This window comes from Orbicella faveolata, unplaced genomic scaffold (assembly GCF_042242905.1).
Source record: "Orbicella faveolata isolate gen_17 unplaced genomic scaffold, um_ofav_v1 contig_34, whole genome shotgun sequence".
Taxonomy (NCBI): Eukaryota; Metazoa; Cnidaria; class Anthozoa; order Scleractinia; family Merulinidae; genus Orbicella; species Orbicella faveolata.
In genome coordinates, this window is record NW_028301563.1 from 27092802 (window position 1) to 27107349 (window position 14548).

The 14548-nt window shown below is 39.1% G+C and overlaps 1 protein-coding gene and 1 pseudogene across 1 annotated transcript; one reads left to right on the forward strand and one right to left on the reverse strand.

The window, feature by feature from the left end:
* Window positions 1-178: 178 nt before the first annotated feature.
* Window positions 179-7406, reverse strand: LOC149105535 (uncharacterized). Its single transcript, XM_089270667.1, has 6 exons — window positions 7134-7406; window positions 6038-6349; window positions 5201-5524; window positions 4719-4997; window positions 3412-3494; window positions 179-2685 (listed from the first exon to the last, which is right to left on the reverse strand). Exons 1-6 carry the CDS (start codon window positions 7360-7362, stop codon window positions 2017-2019), a joined length of 1896 nt encoding a protein of 631 aa, XP_089126793.1. The 5' UTR covers window positions 7363-7406; the 3' UTR covers window positions 179-2016.
* A 5305-nt stretch (window positions 7407-12711) lies between these two features.
* Window positions 12712-14068, forward strand: LOC149105536 (uncharacterized; annotated as a pseudogene).
* Window positions 14069-14548: the final 480 nt, after the last annotated feature.

The window sequence follows — 14548 nt, forward strand, 5'->3', positions numbered from 1 at the left end:
AAATTGAGGTCTGGAGTTATGCTGTCAAACATAATATTATGTAATGCAAAACGATGCGCCAGCTTTCTAATGACTTGTTCTTTCGGACACGGAACCACGCTAACAAGGAAATAGAACCATGTTTATCAAGAGACATGATCCTGTCCTGTGTTTATTTAACACTCGCAATCCCAATAAATTTACAACAAAGAAGAAATTCACTTTAATATAAGCCCAACCAAGAGAAAAAATACTGAAAATATCACTTTGAGCCTGTCTCTATAACTGACTGACTGACACAGCACAATAAAACTTCTCTAAAATGTCAAACGAGGAATGTATTTTCATACAGCAACTCGTTAGCAATGAAGTATCCACAACTGAATATGACACCCAATTACGGAAAATAGTGTAATACTGAGAAATTTACTTATTTTGTCATTGTCTGGAACAAGAAAAAAAAAAATATCGGTAGTTTTTAATTTGCACTCAGCGCAAATCAATGCGCGCGCGTTCGTGCCTTTTCTGAGTCATAATAAATGACGGGTCTTATGAAAATTTGAGCAACAAAAGACTTACACAACTCATGGTATTTAATGATTCTTTCAAATTACACTTGCGTAGAGCCTCGTGCAATTTTGAGAGAATTTTCAAATATCACTCGCTGCTTGAAATAAATTCGTCATTGTGTTAGCATTCATGCGGCTACTTATACTGAAACTAAGGCTCCGTCCACGCTACGCGCGCCAGAGAAATTTGAAAACGGAGCGTTATTCTACGGTTAGGCTTACCGTCTTCAATAATCTGTCACGAAAACGGAGCTTTTCGAAAGGACTCTTCAAATCGAAAGAATTTGAAAACGCCGGCTTTGTGTTCTTTCTTGTGTGGACTGAAACGGTTTTAAAACAGAGCTTTTCGAAAACGATCACACCACGATAATCATGTGATTTCAATGACCCGAGTTTTCCTCAAACACAAATCCAAAAGACCGGTATCTGTTGTGTTTTCAATTTCTCTCGCGTAGTGTGGACGGAAAACATTTGATGCGCTTTCAGAGTCAAAAGGTCGTTTCAAATTTCTCCGACGCGTACGTAGAGTGCACATTTTTAAAGGATTTTATAACTTTTTAACGTTTTCAATTAAATTTTGACTCTTTCCGCGTTTTCTCGTTACTCCGTTACTCTATACCCTAAAATATAAATTCCCCCCCGCCCAAAAAAAAACAACATTTTGTACGAAACATGAAGATTCAACATCTCTAACTATTTGCAAAAACGTATTTCGAAACAATTATGCTCTAATTACTAATTGATTTACATTTAAATTAAGAAATCTTCATACTGGTACCTATATTTTAACATAGCAAGGCATAAAGCAATGGTTTTTTTAGAGTCCAAAAGTACACACAAAAAATGGATTCAATTCAGTACATTTTAGTTAAACTTTACAAGAAAGCTTTAAAGATGTGTACTTATAAGATTTTTGCATCATGGTCCTTAACATTTTTTTTCCTTTGTCACCTTTTATGCCCCTTATACTTGGGTATGTAAGTCCTTTCGGTAAAAGACCATCTTGAGGTGAATCAAAACGGTCTCCAGTACTTTCTAAGACGTACATTTTAATGAGTCGTTATAAACACGCTATGTCGTTTGATGGAATCATGGTATCAAAAAAACTACCCAATCATTGGTGAATATGTTGGTGTTCATTTCATTTCTCAAAAGGTTACTATAGCAAAAGGATGATCCATCAAAACGCCCTTAATTTTAGCTTTAAGAACTTATAACTCCGACCCCCATTTTTTTATTGTCGCATTGTGATAAGCATGATAAAATGCAACTTTTTACAGAGTTAAAAAAAAATTGTGGTGAGAGTCCAAGGCCACCTTAAGTTGTCGAAAATTCGTGGTCTTTTTGCAATGTTGGTAATCAACACCTGTCACAACATTTATTTTGTAACAAGAAATTTAGAGTTCAACCATAATCTGAAACACGTTATTTCCTTGGAGATGTAGCCTATGTTTGCGATTAGTCCCACTCAACGGATCCACAGATTTAACGAGTAGGACTGGGATGGAGCGCCATATGTATGAGCTTCATAACCAAAGTCAAATTCACTTTCACCGGGGTCTCTTTTTTCAACAAAAGAAGCAGCGTCTGCTTCTGTTATTCCAATCCCGTGATCAGCACGGGAACAAGATTTTCCTCCTCCACCAATCATCATCACCGATCCATCACCACCACCTGTAACACCTGAGTCACACCAGAAGCCGATGTTGTTGGCGCTTTGGATGTTTCCACTGCACTTAGCCTGTTGAAACCCGTCTGTTGAGTTGTACTGTCCGCCATATTGAACCGTGCAGCTTCCCTGGCACTGGTTACTGGCCCAGACCTTGCCATTTCTAAAGTCGCCATAACTTGTGATTTTTGATCGGAATGTTTGTCCAGCCAAACAGTTACGTGTGGTCTGTAACAAAGGAGTGTGGTTGGGGTCATCACTGCGCGTGATCTTAAACCCTCTGCCGCTGACCAACCAAAAGGCGGGTGAGATCATGTCAGAGTTAAAGGATGGATCTGTTGTTGTTCCCATGGCAACTTGTTGGTCATGCCACCAGAATCCGTCGTCACGCATGCAATTTTTGCTGTCTTTGTTTGAGAATCGCGCGATTAGTGTCCAGCCTATTTGTTCACCCATGTCACAATACACCTTTTAAAAGAACATTGGGGGGGAAAAGATTAAATCCAATGAATTTAAAACCTCTCCCTCAAATTTATAGCGGAGCTCTTTCGCGCCGAAGGCGCGGAAATGTAGCCCCACACCTTAAAAAGTTTCGTCACCCATTGTTCTAAAAGAATTGTCACGTGACTGTCCGCACGTAGGTACGTCGGTAGTACGCTTAGCACCATACCTTGAAAAATAAGATAGTGGCACCATAACTATAGGTAAATCTTGAAGTATTGGATATCAATATTATGGTCAATTGAGAGCTATCAAAACCAGGTATCTACTGACCAATATCACGTGGTCATATTGTGGGCTCAGGTTCAGAGCTCAAGGTCGGGTGTTTTCTTAAATTGACCGCTGCTTAGGTACTGGTTTTCAATTGGATCGCAGGCTCAAGCCGGGTTTTAACCCCTGGCGTGTGGTTGACTTTTTTCCTGACATATTCCTTGCACAATCGTCTCTTGGAATGTCCGTGATATATTGGGTACGAAATTTCTACAATCTTAGATACTTTGGAAGCTTGACTTTTTGGTTTTTTGAGGGTACGATATGTGAAAGAAATTAATAGCTTGCTTTTAATCTTTTAATGAAGGATGGGTGGTGTTTAAAATGGCAGTTTGTAATACTGATACTCAAGAAATTACCTCAGGATAGACTTGCTTTTTTTCTATTCATAGATTGATTCTGTAATTACATGAGCCATCTTACCTGGAATTTGGAATGCTTGATTTCAAGTTCATAAATTCCAGTTACTCTTTTTGAAATCTTATACCTGATTGCTTCGCATGAATCTGTAATTACGGAACGAAAAAAGTAAGTAATTAAGTAAGTAAGGGAGCAAGCAAACAAGTAAGTACATAACAGCGACAATCTCTAATGTCTTTAAATCTACATTCTGCAATTCAAATACATTGTGCTTCAAATATCTCAATGCGAATCTTCACCAAGCGTATACATAATTCTCACGTCTTTAAAGTGCTACTATGATCAAACATTTACCCCGTGAATTTTTAGGTTAATCACATAGAATTCTACGAAAGATTAAAGAAGCCGTTTACCGTTTACAAATATCTGCAATGGATCCGGAGATATTTAAACGTGAAAAATGAGTGAAATATGCAAATGAGATAATTGATGACGTCATACACTCAAGCAAATATTAAATCAAGTATGTAAATAACACTATCTTGGTCAATTTGCAGCAGAAATCACTGAAACTATGTAGACTAATAGCTCTAAATGCGACACACCTACGGCTATAACAATTTCTCTTCCCATGGCAACCCACTCTTTTCCATTTCCCTCTAGCCTGATTTAAATATTTTAGTGATTTTAACCTTGGAAAACATCAAACAAGGCCACAAACTAAACCTAACGTATTTATATGCTTGCTGGATCATGCAGATGAGGTACCATTAGCAAATATCAATATAGAACGCTAGAAGTGATTAGAAAAGCCTTTAATATCGTGGAGGTCTGGAACCATATATGTTGCCATGGTAACAAAAATTGTTAAGCTCATATTTCGGAGCACCTCAATTAGAATCTTACTGCAAAAAAATCCAACATATCTGTTGCAAATTGACTGAGATATCCTTGTTTATCATATGTGATCAAAATTCGGTTGAGTGAATGACGTCATCACTTGGCTAATTTACATATTTTAAAAACTTGAATATCTCTGGAACGAAAAGAGATATTTGGAAACAGTAAACAGAATTTTTACTCTTGTACAAACTACTTGTTATGTCTTAAAATGGCTCAGATTTGAATGAAGTAATTTTCGTCATGGTAGCACTTTAAATTTGATGTTAGGTGATGTCACCCCGACGGTTTTTTGTTTGCTTGTTTGTTTGTTTTTGTTTCTTGTTTTTTTATCTTTTATTTTCTTGATTATTATTTTTTTACTTAGAGAAATAAGACTTAGAGATACAGCGAGCTCGGAAGGTGCACAAAAAATAAGAAAACCAGAGGCCTGTAAAAAGTCTAAGTTTATGCGTTATACTAGTCATTACCAAACTTTTGTCTCTGAAACCCCAAGGTGGTGATGGATGTAACTGAACCAACTTTGTTGCTGGCGGTACAAACATATGTTCCAGAGTCTGCCATGGAGAAATTTTTAATGATCAAAGTACCATTTCTAACAGAAGTTCGCCCTTTCGGCAAAGCCCCAAACGCACGTGTCCACGTGATTGCTGACGGCGGGTTACTGAAGGCTTCACAAGTAACTGTTGCTACAGTGCCTTCCTCAATTAACAGAAAACGACCTGGTACTGAGACCAGCTGGGGGGCAACTGTTGAGAACAAAGAGAGATACAGTCACAGCTGTGTTAACTGAAAACTTTATAAACTCTAAAAGCAAGAGACGCACAACAGTATTTACTTTATTTGTAGTTAAATTGTCCAATTTTAACTTTGCTAACATAAATTGATCAAACTAAATTTGAGCAACAACAATGATGATAAAGATAACTAATTAAAAACGGTTCATTTTTACCTTCTACAATAAGCTTAGCAGTCTTCTTATCTTTTCCTAATACGTTCACCGCTGTACACGTGTAATATCCTGAGTCAGTGAAAGTTGACTTGGTTATTTCAAGGCCGCCATTTTGATCGGTTGACCAGCCCCCTGCCACAAGAGAACCATTGACTTTACTCCAGGTCACCGTAGGTCTTGGGTTCCCTCTAACCGAGCAGTTAAATGTAGCGGTCTGGTTCTCAGTAACTGTTTGAGTGACAGGTGATACAGTAACCTCTGGAGATGAAATTGACCCACCGGGATCTCCCTTCAATCCCATGAACCCTCTGGGTCCAGCGTCACCTGTTTATTATAAATTGTGTCGCGAAATCATTTAATATATTTAGAAGAAAAAAATCAGTTTAGAAGGTTAGTCTGAATCCATGATTTAAGTCAATGCAAAAATATGACTATTTTAATAATTTACATCTAAGCAGGGACAGGAGTAATGGCTATATCATATAACTATAAACTTCCGCTAAAACCAGAAGGTAAAGATGACAAAACAAATGAATAGTTGAGTACAGGTGTGATGTATTATCCGTTTTTTCTAGATGTGTCGTTTGTTTAGGAGTACATATTCCGGTATTCAGCAGGAGAGATTGCAAGGGAACGATGGTGTGAACAAGTGAACCGAAGAACGTGAAAGCCAGGGAAGAAAAAACGAACGGACGACTGAATTAAAATTATAGAAGAATATATGGATGAATAAACAATTCCTATGATTCTAAAAGTGCCCTGACATATCATCGCCACAAATTCTCTCAATTGCAAGTATAATTTTCGATTTCATGATTGCCTTTTACAGTGATTTACCCTTTTCACCCTTTTCTCCTTTTGGCCCTTGATTTCCCATAATGCCTTGCTGACCGTGTCTTCCGGGTAAACCCATGTTGCCTTGCACTCCCTTTTTACCCTTAGCGCCTCGTCTCCCTCGAGAACCTTTGTTTCCTTTCTTGCCGGGAGGGCCTGGGACACACACTTTCTTCAATGGCTGACACAATGATGCTGGTTTGAATTTATTGAACTGTTTGGTGATTTCACTACGGACATCTTCTAAGCTGAGAGTTTCGTTACTGACTGAGATCAAGCTGCGGCGAAATTTGGTGTCTGTTGTCTTTTTGAAATCTAAAAGAAACAGGAAATGAAAATGAAAATAGCTTTACTCTAGGCTACGTGCAGACCTCTGCTTTTTCTTTCAAGAAAAAAGTCGACCTCCGGAAGCTGGCGGGTTTGCCGTTTCAGACATTAGGTTTAAAGCCCGTGAAGGTATGCCAAATATTTCACTTCTTATACCAAGGCAAAAATAAATGGAACTCTATATATCGTGGGAAGGGAGACAGGGAGGTCAGAACCTCCCGCTTCCCGCCCTTTTCTCTCACGCCTCCCGCTCCCTAATTCCCCCGGGCTCCCCCCTGCCCTCCCCCCCTCCCACCTCCCAGTTCCGTATATCGCGACTTGCTCAGAGGTCTTTAAAGTCGCTCTGTAATAAAGAACAAAAAGAGAAGTCAAGGGAGAGAACTAACCAGAACTTCGCTCTTTTGGTATTAGTGTAACAAGATGATTAGTTTTGTCATCTTTAAAACTAAGTTCAGTACGCAGACTTCCCGTAATTTAATCAGTCACGTATATTAAAGTGGAATCTCACTTCTGTTGAAAACACATCACAAGTGTCAACGAAGAATAAATTAAGTTACGAGTATTCTAAATGTATGAGCCAGATATTTTTTTGTATCCTCCTAGTAATTTGTGCTAAAAAGTTCAGACAAGAATAATTTCTTTCAGAAGACGCGACAGGTGTTTCTTACAATCAATTTTCCCGACCCTTATTCAATAAAGATTAATCTAAATGACTCAGTACTGTAACCTATAAATGAATAAAACTGACGATCAAAAAAGGTCGTCTACTTACTCTCTGGTGTGTCCATTTCGTTTCTGTGATCTGTTGTCTGCAGTGATCTGATTTCGACGCGACTTTCTACTTTTGAAATTCGCAGTTCGTTTATTTCTGTTTTCCTGTTTATCGATTCCATTCTCAAAAACAGCGCAACAATCAACAACAACGAAATAAAGGACAGAAACGAAGAACCTTTGTGGAGAACGTCGCCACATTTGGAGGAAGTTTTCTTCTTTGGTTCCATTATCGGTTCTAAATAACAAACAGTTGTCTGAACAAGCTCGACTGTCGTGTAACTATAATCATAATAAAGTTTCCATATAACGCGCGCTCTGATTGGCTGAAACAGCGTGCTTTATCAGAGAACAGAGCACGGGTTGATAACGGTAAGTTGGCTTCCAAATTTTTGCTTCGGAATTTTGACAAATTTGACCCAAATTAAACATCCCCTGTGACTCAGACAAACGCACTGGAAGCGAGCTATTTTTCTGCAGTAAATATGGCTCACAGAGACCATTGTTAGCAACAGTAGTGTTAAAACTGTACTAAAATAACAAGTTTTGCTAGATTCCCGCCGACAAAACATGTACAGCTGTAGCGAAATACACAAATTCTCAACCTAAACAGTGCTTCGACAAAGACATTAATTTTGTTACGAAGGCAGAAATTATACTAAGAAGTAAAACAACGACAGAAAACAATTGAACTGTCTCTGTTTATGATGAGAAGCTTTATTTTTTGTAAATTTACAATTAAAAATGCTCATTTGCTCAAACAACACTTACATGCAGTGTAGTAACGCTCGTTCTCCGGTCATCTCAGCGAAGTAAACCGACGAGTGGTCAGTGGAAAAATTGCTCTGATATTCTCTTCTGTGCTCGAAGTAGAACCAGTGGGAGCCGTTAAGTCTTTCTAACTTTTACGCTAGTTCGGGCAATCTTGCTGCATGCGGCTACAAGCCGTAAATAACTGTAGCTCCTTTCAAATTCAACCCGGCATTTCGCATTTTCATCCACAAGCTTTGAGCTCCGCGTTTCGTAATTTCCACTGGAAAAGTGCTCGTTTTCACGGGCCACAATACGGCCGGATTCCTCTGGACTATAAACCTTTACCTGCCTTGAGATCCGTATTTAAAAATTAACTTAAAAGCGAACTTTGAAGGCATCGTTCTTCTCTCAAAAGCCGCTCAAACTTCTCGAAACTGAAAGCTTAGCCGAAGTCCAGTTTGTGATTGACAGCTGTCGCTTCGTTGGCCAATCAAATTATTTGAACAATTCTAACAAGGATTGTGATTGGCTTATTTTAGCGTGCTTTATCAGAGAACAGTGCACGGCTGACGCCACTTTTGCTCGTTTGGAAAATAAAGTTTGGTTTGCAAATTCAGCCGAATGCGTGGGGAAATGATCTGATTCTTTATCATAAAACAAATAAAGAAGCCTCGACTGTGCTGTGTTCTGTTGTAAAGCACTTAGGAAGCGGTAGAGCACTCAAGAAGTAGGGAAAAACACTCGACTACGTCTCGTGTTTTCCCCTACACTTCTTTCGTGCTCTACCGCTTCCTGCGTGCTTTACAACAGAACAGAGCACACTCGGGGCTTCTTTATTTGTTAAACTGAACGTTTGATTTCCTTTTAGCAGCAGTTTCGTGTTCCTGTATACGAGACATGCCAAATCATAACTGTATAGCGAAGCCGTTATCAATTGATCTGACATCGTTCAGGAAGAACCTAACCTTGAAGTGCCAAGGATGATAAATATAGTGTTTTTTCCTGGAATGATTATCGTTATTTTTATTCTCAGAGGAGCTCGGTGAGTTTCCTGAAAATCTTGCTGGGGTCAACATGAAAGCGAATGATCGAGACTTATTCGTTAATAACAGTGCTGAGTGACGCTAGCCCGTCTCCGTAAGTTAATTCAGTTATAGCTGGTAAAATATTTTATACATTAAAAATTAATAGTACAAGTAATTTCGAAGCTGTTTCTTTTTTTCTTTTAAGGATCACAACTTTGTAAGATTAAATGCTTGACTGTAAATTTTCATTTGTTTTTTTTGTGTTTCACGTGCCATATTCTTACCTTCCTGTTTTCGACAAAAGTGTGTTTCCCCCTCATAAACGCACTCGTTATTGCCAACAAAGACGAATTTATACACGGCCGAATAATTTTTATTTTTTCTTTAAAGCGAGGCACTTAAGCTGATGGCCGAATTTTTAGCCTTGTGGTATTGTATTTTGATTAACAGTCTGATTTCATCTCAATAGAATTGATAATTTTTAAAATGATTATTGAAGGGCAAGAAGTGGGAAATTTGTGGAACACGACTTGGTTTACCAGCTTAAGACATTTCGATGCATCTTGGAAAACGTACGAGCAATAAAATGGAGAAGTGCTGTGCGTAGTTTGCAAAGCAAATGTGTGTTGAATGTCGACTTAAAACTCTGATATTTATTTGTTATAAACTTACAAAAAACCTTTCACCCGGGATTTAAGAGAACGGAGAAATTAAAGTAGTCGATTAGGTGAAGATCACTAAATCTCCTAAATGTACTCGTTTTCTTGCGTGCAAATAAACTAACCAAGTTGATTTTAACTTGAACAAAATAGCTCAGTTTGTTCACAAAAGAATGTTTGATTCTCCACGACAAACTACTACAGTTACACGACGGTGTAAATGGGCTGAAAATGTCTTTTCAATCAACCTCGCAGGATACGTGCCCGGTTTTTAACTCTCGATTAATCAACCTGCACATATCTTCAGTAGTGCCAAAACATTCGACATAGGGAACGTTTTTGAAGACAAAAGAACAAAAAAAAAACAAAAACAAAAACAAAAACAAAAAACAAACAAACAAAATTTGTAATCGTTTATTTAGTTTAAGTGGTGCCTAAGTCCTGTCACCTCCGCCGAAAGTTTTTATTTCTTTTTTGTTACTTATTTATTTATTTATTTATTTATTTACTTATTTACTTATTTACTTATTTACTTATTTACTTATTTACTTATTTTCTGACTGCCGTTGATGTAATCTATAGCTCTGAGGTTCTTGATAAATTTATGAGCTTTGTATTCATGTATTGCCATGTTGGGCTGCTAACCTTCAGTTAAAGTGTTACAGTCAATCCAAACGCTACTAAGCCGTTCCCGCCAAAAGACCCAACGATAAAGCCTGGATCCCACCAGTGTCGTTCCCAGTGCTACTCATTGTAAGAAGGTCGAGTAAGAGCTCTGAGAACGGGAGTGGGCTCACACCAGTTCCATGTTAGTAAACACGAACTATAAGGTAGATTTAAGCCTGCGTTTGAAGAGAGAACAACGCTAAATATACACATAGAAAACGCCCCTGGTGGCGACTCCCATATAGTCCATGGGCCAGGCCAGGTTCTCGGTACCACTCGAGGGGAGAAAATGTGAGAGACATCTGATGAAAGGTTGTATGAAGGACTTTTCAAATTTACATGATAGCAATCGTGAAAGAGTAGCTTTCAGTATTTTTTGCGTACTTCTTTTTTTCAAAAATATTGCTGTGACATGGAAACGAGGCTCACATTAAAACAGTTATTTTAAATGCGTTCTTTGTTTATAATATTAATAAATTACTTCATTGTACAGTTAACAGCTTTTCTTAACATTTTTGGTTAAAAACTAAAATTTATAAGTTGATTTGAAAAAGAAAAACTTAAATGAAACCATGCAGCTCAAACTCTAAAAGCATCATGGGTAACGTCTAAGATGACGGTCTCGCTGCATGGTAAATACTTAAAAGGTCTTGCCAAATTTTCGCAGTTTGCACGCTTTTTATCAAGTAATATAGAGAAAAAGGGAACACTTAGTATTTTTATACTCACTGAAGAAAATACTTACAAACATTCAACAGTCTCTGTTCGACTCAAGGAAACTTGACTGCCATATACAGTTTCAATTGTTGTTTTATTCCTTGACCAAACTAAGCGACCAGCTTTTAAAACTTGTATTATTCACTGCTCATATAATAAAAGTCCGCTAATTAGTACTGCTTAAAAAAGTTCTCGACTCTTTGAAATATTTTTTGAAGACGACTACAGTTAAAAGTCACGGGCCATTGCTTTATTCATTGGCAGAGAATACCAAGGAAGGAGAAATTCCCCAAGTCATATATCACAGGAAATGCCGAAGTCTTTTTAGCATGAAGCGAGATTAGTTGGAGAGCATTTTTCATACAACGGCCGCGAAACAGATTTCGAAGTTTAATTTGGAAAGCGAATGGCAAAGATCTCGTCGGCGAGAGCCAAGCACGAGCAGAACTTGCTCGAAAATGTACACTTTTTGCGAAAATAAGACTGCATGTACAAGAACACGCGATCCCTTTGACTCAGTAGGTTGACTTGTATTTAGATGCTTTAGAAAAGCTGCTTTTGCTGCGGGTGATAGTAGGCTTATTGACCTTGCCTGTCGTGATTTGGTAGCAGCTGAAGCGTGTTACCATGGACGGTACTTTTGAGATTGTACCTGACCAGATAAAGCGAGCAAGTACACTGACTTGGAACGCAGTGAACACGACGCGGATGAAAACCAATTTTTTGATATAGAGTCTCAAGCTTATGACAAACTGTTTGAGTTTATTTGATCAGATTTATTAAATCCCAGGCTTATTTAGATGGTTGATCTGAGAGAGAAGCAGTAATCTCCATGCGATCAATGGGCGCTACTGAAATATCCGAATCAAGGAAAAAGACCTTTCTGAAGAAAGTTAGAAAACGATTTCGGCGACTTGTTACAATTTGAAGATCTCCTGAACAACAATAAAGTTTTTGTTCTTTCCAAAAATTTTTCAAATGCTCAACTGGCCAGAGAGATGGTAACTTTATCTCAGCAATTCGACAACAGGGCTGACACTATGTAAAGTCAAGGAAAATAGCAAGTTGGACTGTGCATCTGTAATGCAATTCTTTCAAATGACACTGAAATGGCATGGCCACCGAAATCTTCTGAACACGGAATATCCTCATCGCCACCGGTGCCTTGCTGGCAACTCTTTCGGGCAAGACATTATATACAGGATAACTGGAGGAAAACCTTCCAAGCAAATGCTAATACCATACGCAGTAAAAACTTTGCAAACCGCAATGTTGAACTTATACAGATGTTAAGCCGATGTGGGCATGGGATTGCCTATACGCAAATTGAGGAAATAAACACAGCACTTTGCTTACAAAAAATGGCCGTGACGGCTGATAATGATGTTCGTTTGCCGAAAAATATTCAGGCAACGCTTGTGTGGGATATAATATTGATAGAATAGAAGAGACGCTTTACGGCGCAGGAACATCTCATCGAGTAAATGTTATTGCTGTCTAAGCCAGGCATTTTGGTCCCGGAACCTCCTTCCTTTCCCTGAGAACTGAGCAAGCTAGGACAAGGAAAAGAAACATTCATCCTCCAGTAATCTCGCTTGTACCTCCATATAACGCTGGTGATCGCACAACACGAAGAAGACATGAAATTGATGATGTCGATGCTCAACGGAAGCTGGATTAATCCCTTTAAGGGAGAAAGGTAAGACCTAGTTGTCTGTAGACCGGCAACCTCGCAACTCCAGAGATAGAGAATGATCTGCATGCTTCCGGCAGAGGCTTTCGGAGAGACGGCTTATGAGACATTTTGTCATGACAGGCTTGAGTCTGACCAACGTAAGGTGAAATTATGCGTCAGAATTACGAACCTTAAAGCTTAAACAAGAAGATGAAAGGAGAAATAGGGTCAAGCAAGGAAGTAGTCATTAAAGCGGATCGTGCGCAGTTTGCTCAAGTGATCATGCTGAGAACAGAACGTTGAAGATGAATGATGTACTGAACCACCCTCTCGGACCTCGCCCTTGGGCCCTTGACACGGCTGATGGATTACTTAGGAGAACCAACAAATCATCACTTGCCAAGGAGCCAGCTAGAAGAATATGACAGCAGCATTCCTCAGCCGTGCGGGCGAATTTTTGACGAAATGGTAATGCTCCAGAAGATAAGAGGCGACCAGAAAACATTTGCTGAATTGGGTGACAGTATGATGTCCATGGTTTTGCATGAAGGAACAGACAGCCAGCGTATTGACGTGGTCTTCAACGTTTACAGAAATAATTCCATCAAAAACCACAAGAGAGAGAAGAGAGGCTCAGAAAGCGGTCATAAAGTCAGAAACTACAAGGCAGACTACAAGATACATCAATGGCGGACCAGTTCTTGTCCAATTCCAAGAATAAATCGCTCCTGAGCAAATTAATTTCAGAAAAGTGGCAAAATAAGAGGCACAGAGAGACGTTCGCTGGAAACAATCATCGTAACGACCGAGGATTACTGCTATGAACTCTCCTCAATCGGAGTAGCAGCAAGGAAGGAGCTAAGGTTGACGCACGAGGAAGCTGGTACGAGAGTGTTTCTCCATGCAGCACATACAGAGCTGTAGTTATTGCGTCTAAGGCTTTTTTTTATTATTATCGCATGGTTGTGGAGTCTGTAACGCCATTGGACTTTGTTGTAGGATATTCTGTGCCAAACAAGGCAAAGTTGACTCGAACCAGCTACCTCCCTGTGCAGATTGTTTCTGTTGTTTAAGGATGTACTCCTTGAGAGCAAACTACCAATTGCAAGCAGCTATTTGGAGAAGTTTACAGAGCTGCCCTCAAGTCCTTTCACTAGTTGGTCAAGGATGGGTCGAGGATTACTGCAACTTATCGATCAAATGGATGAATGGCAAACCCTCCCCTTCAGTTCTTCTTGAGTTTCTCTCCTGTTTTTGTGCAAGATCATGCAAGCTGTCCACGTGCCAACCTGCCTTACAAATAGCCTTAAATGCACTGATATATACCGCCTTCGTGAATGCGACAATAGGGGCCTTAAGTAATGACGACGACGACGCCAGAGACGACGTCCAGTAAAAAATGGTTTTATATTTTACCTTCGAATTTCGCAGCAGTATAGATTTGTTTGGTGCACCTATCTGTCCCAGAACTTACTCAAGCTAAATGTGTAATGCCAGAGTTGCATTCCAAATTAAAATACGAAACATTAGCCGCTGCCGTTCACCTTCCCCAAAATACGCAGAACCAAGTCATTTCACGCTGTTATTTTGAAGAGGACGGCAAAGAAATGTACAAAGATTTATAACGCACTTGCACAGCCATTGTTCTGGTCATTAAATCTTTTGTTTGATAACGTTCTCGTTGCCGTTGCCATCGTGGGTTGTTTACGGTCTCTAATTGATCTGCTCATTAAACCTTTTGTTTGGTGACGTTCTCGTTGCCGTTGCCGTCGTGGTTTTCTTAAACTCTCTAATAGTGTTGAGGAGGAGGAGATTCTTGATGCACAATGCTCTGATGACGAGGAGGATCAGGAAAATTAAGGCATTTTAAATATCAATATAAATAATCCGTTAAGCTAGATTAAGAAGATAGTGTTGAAGA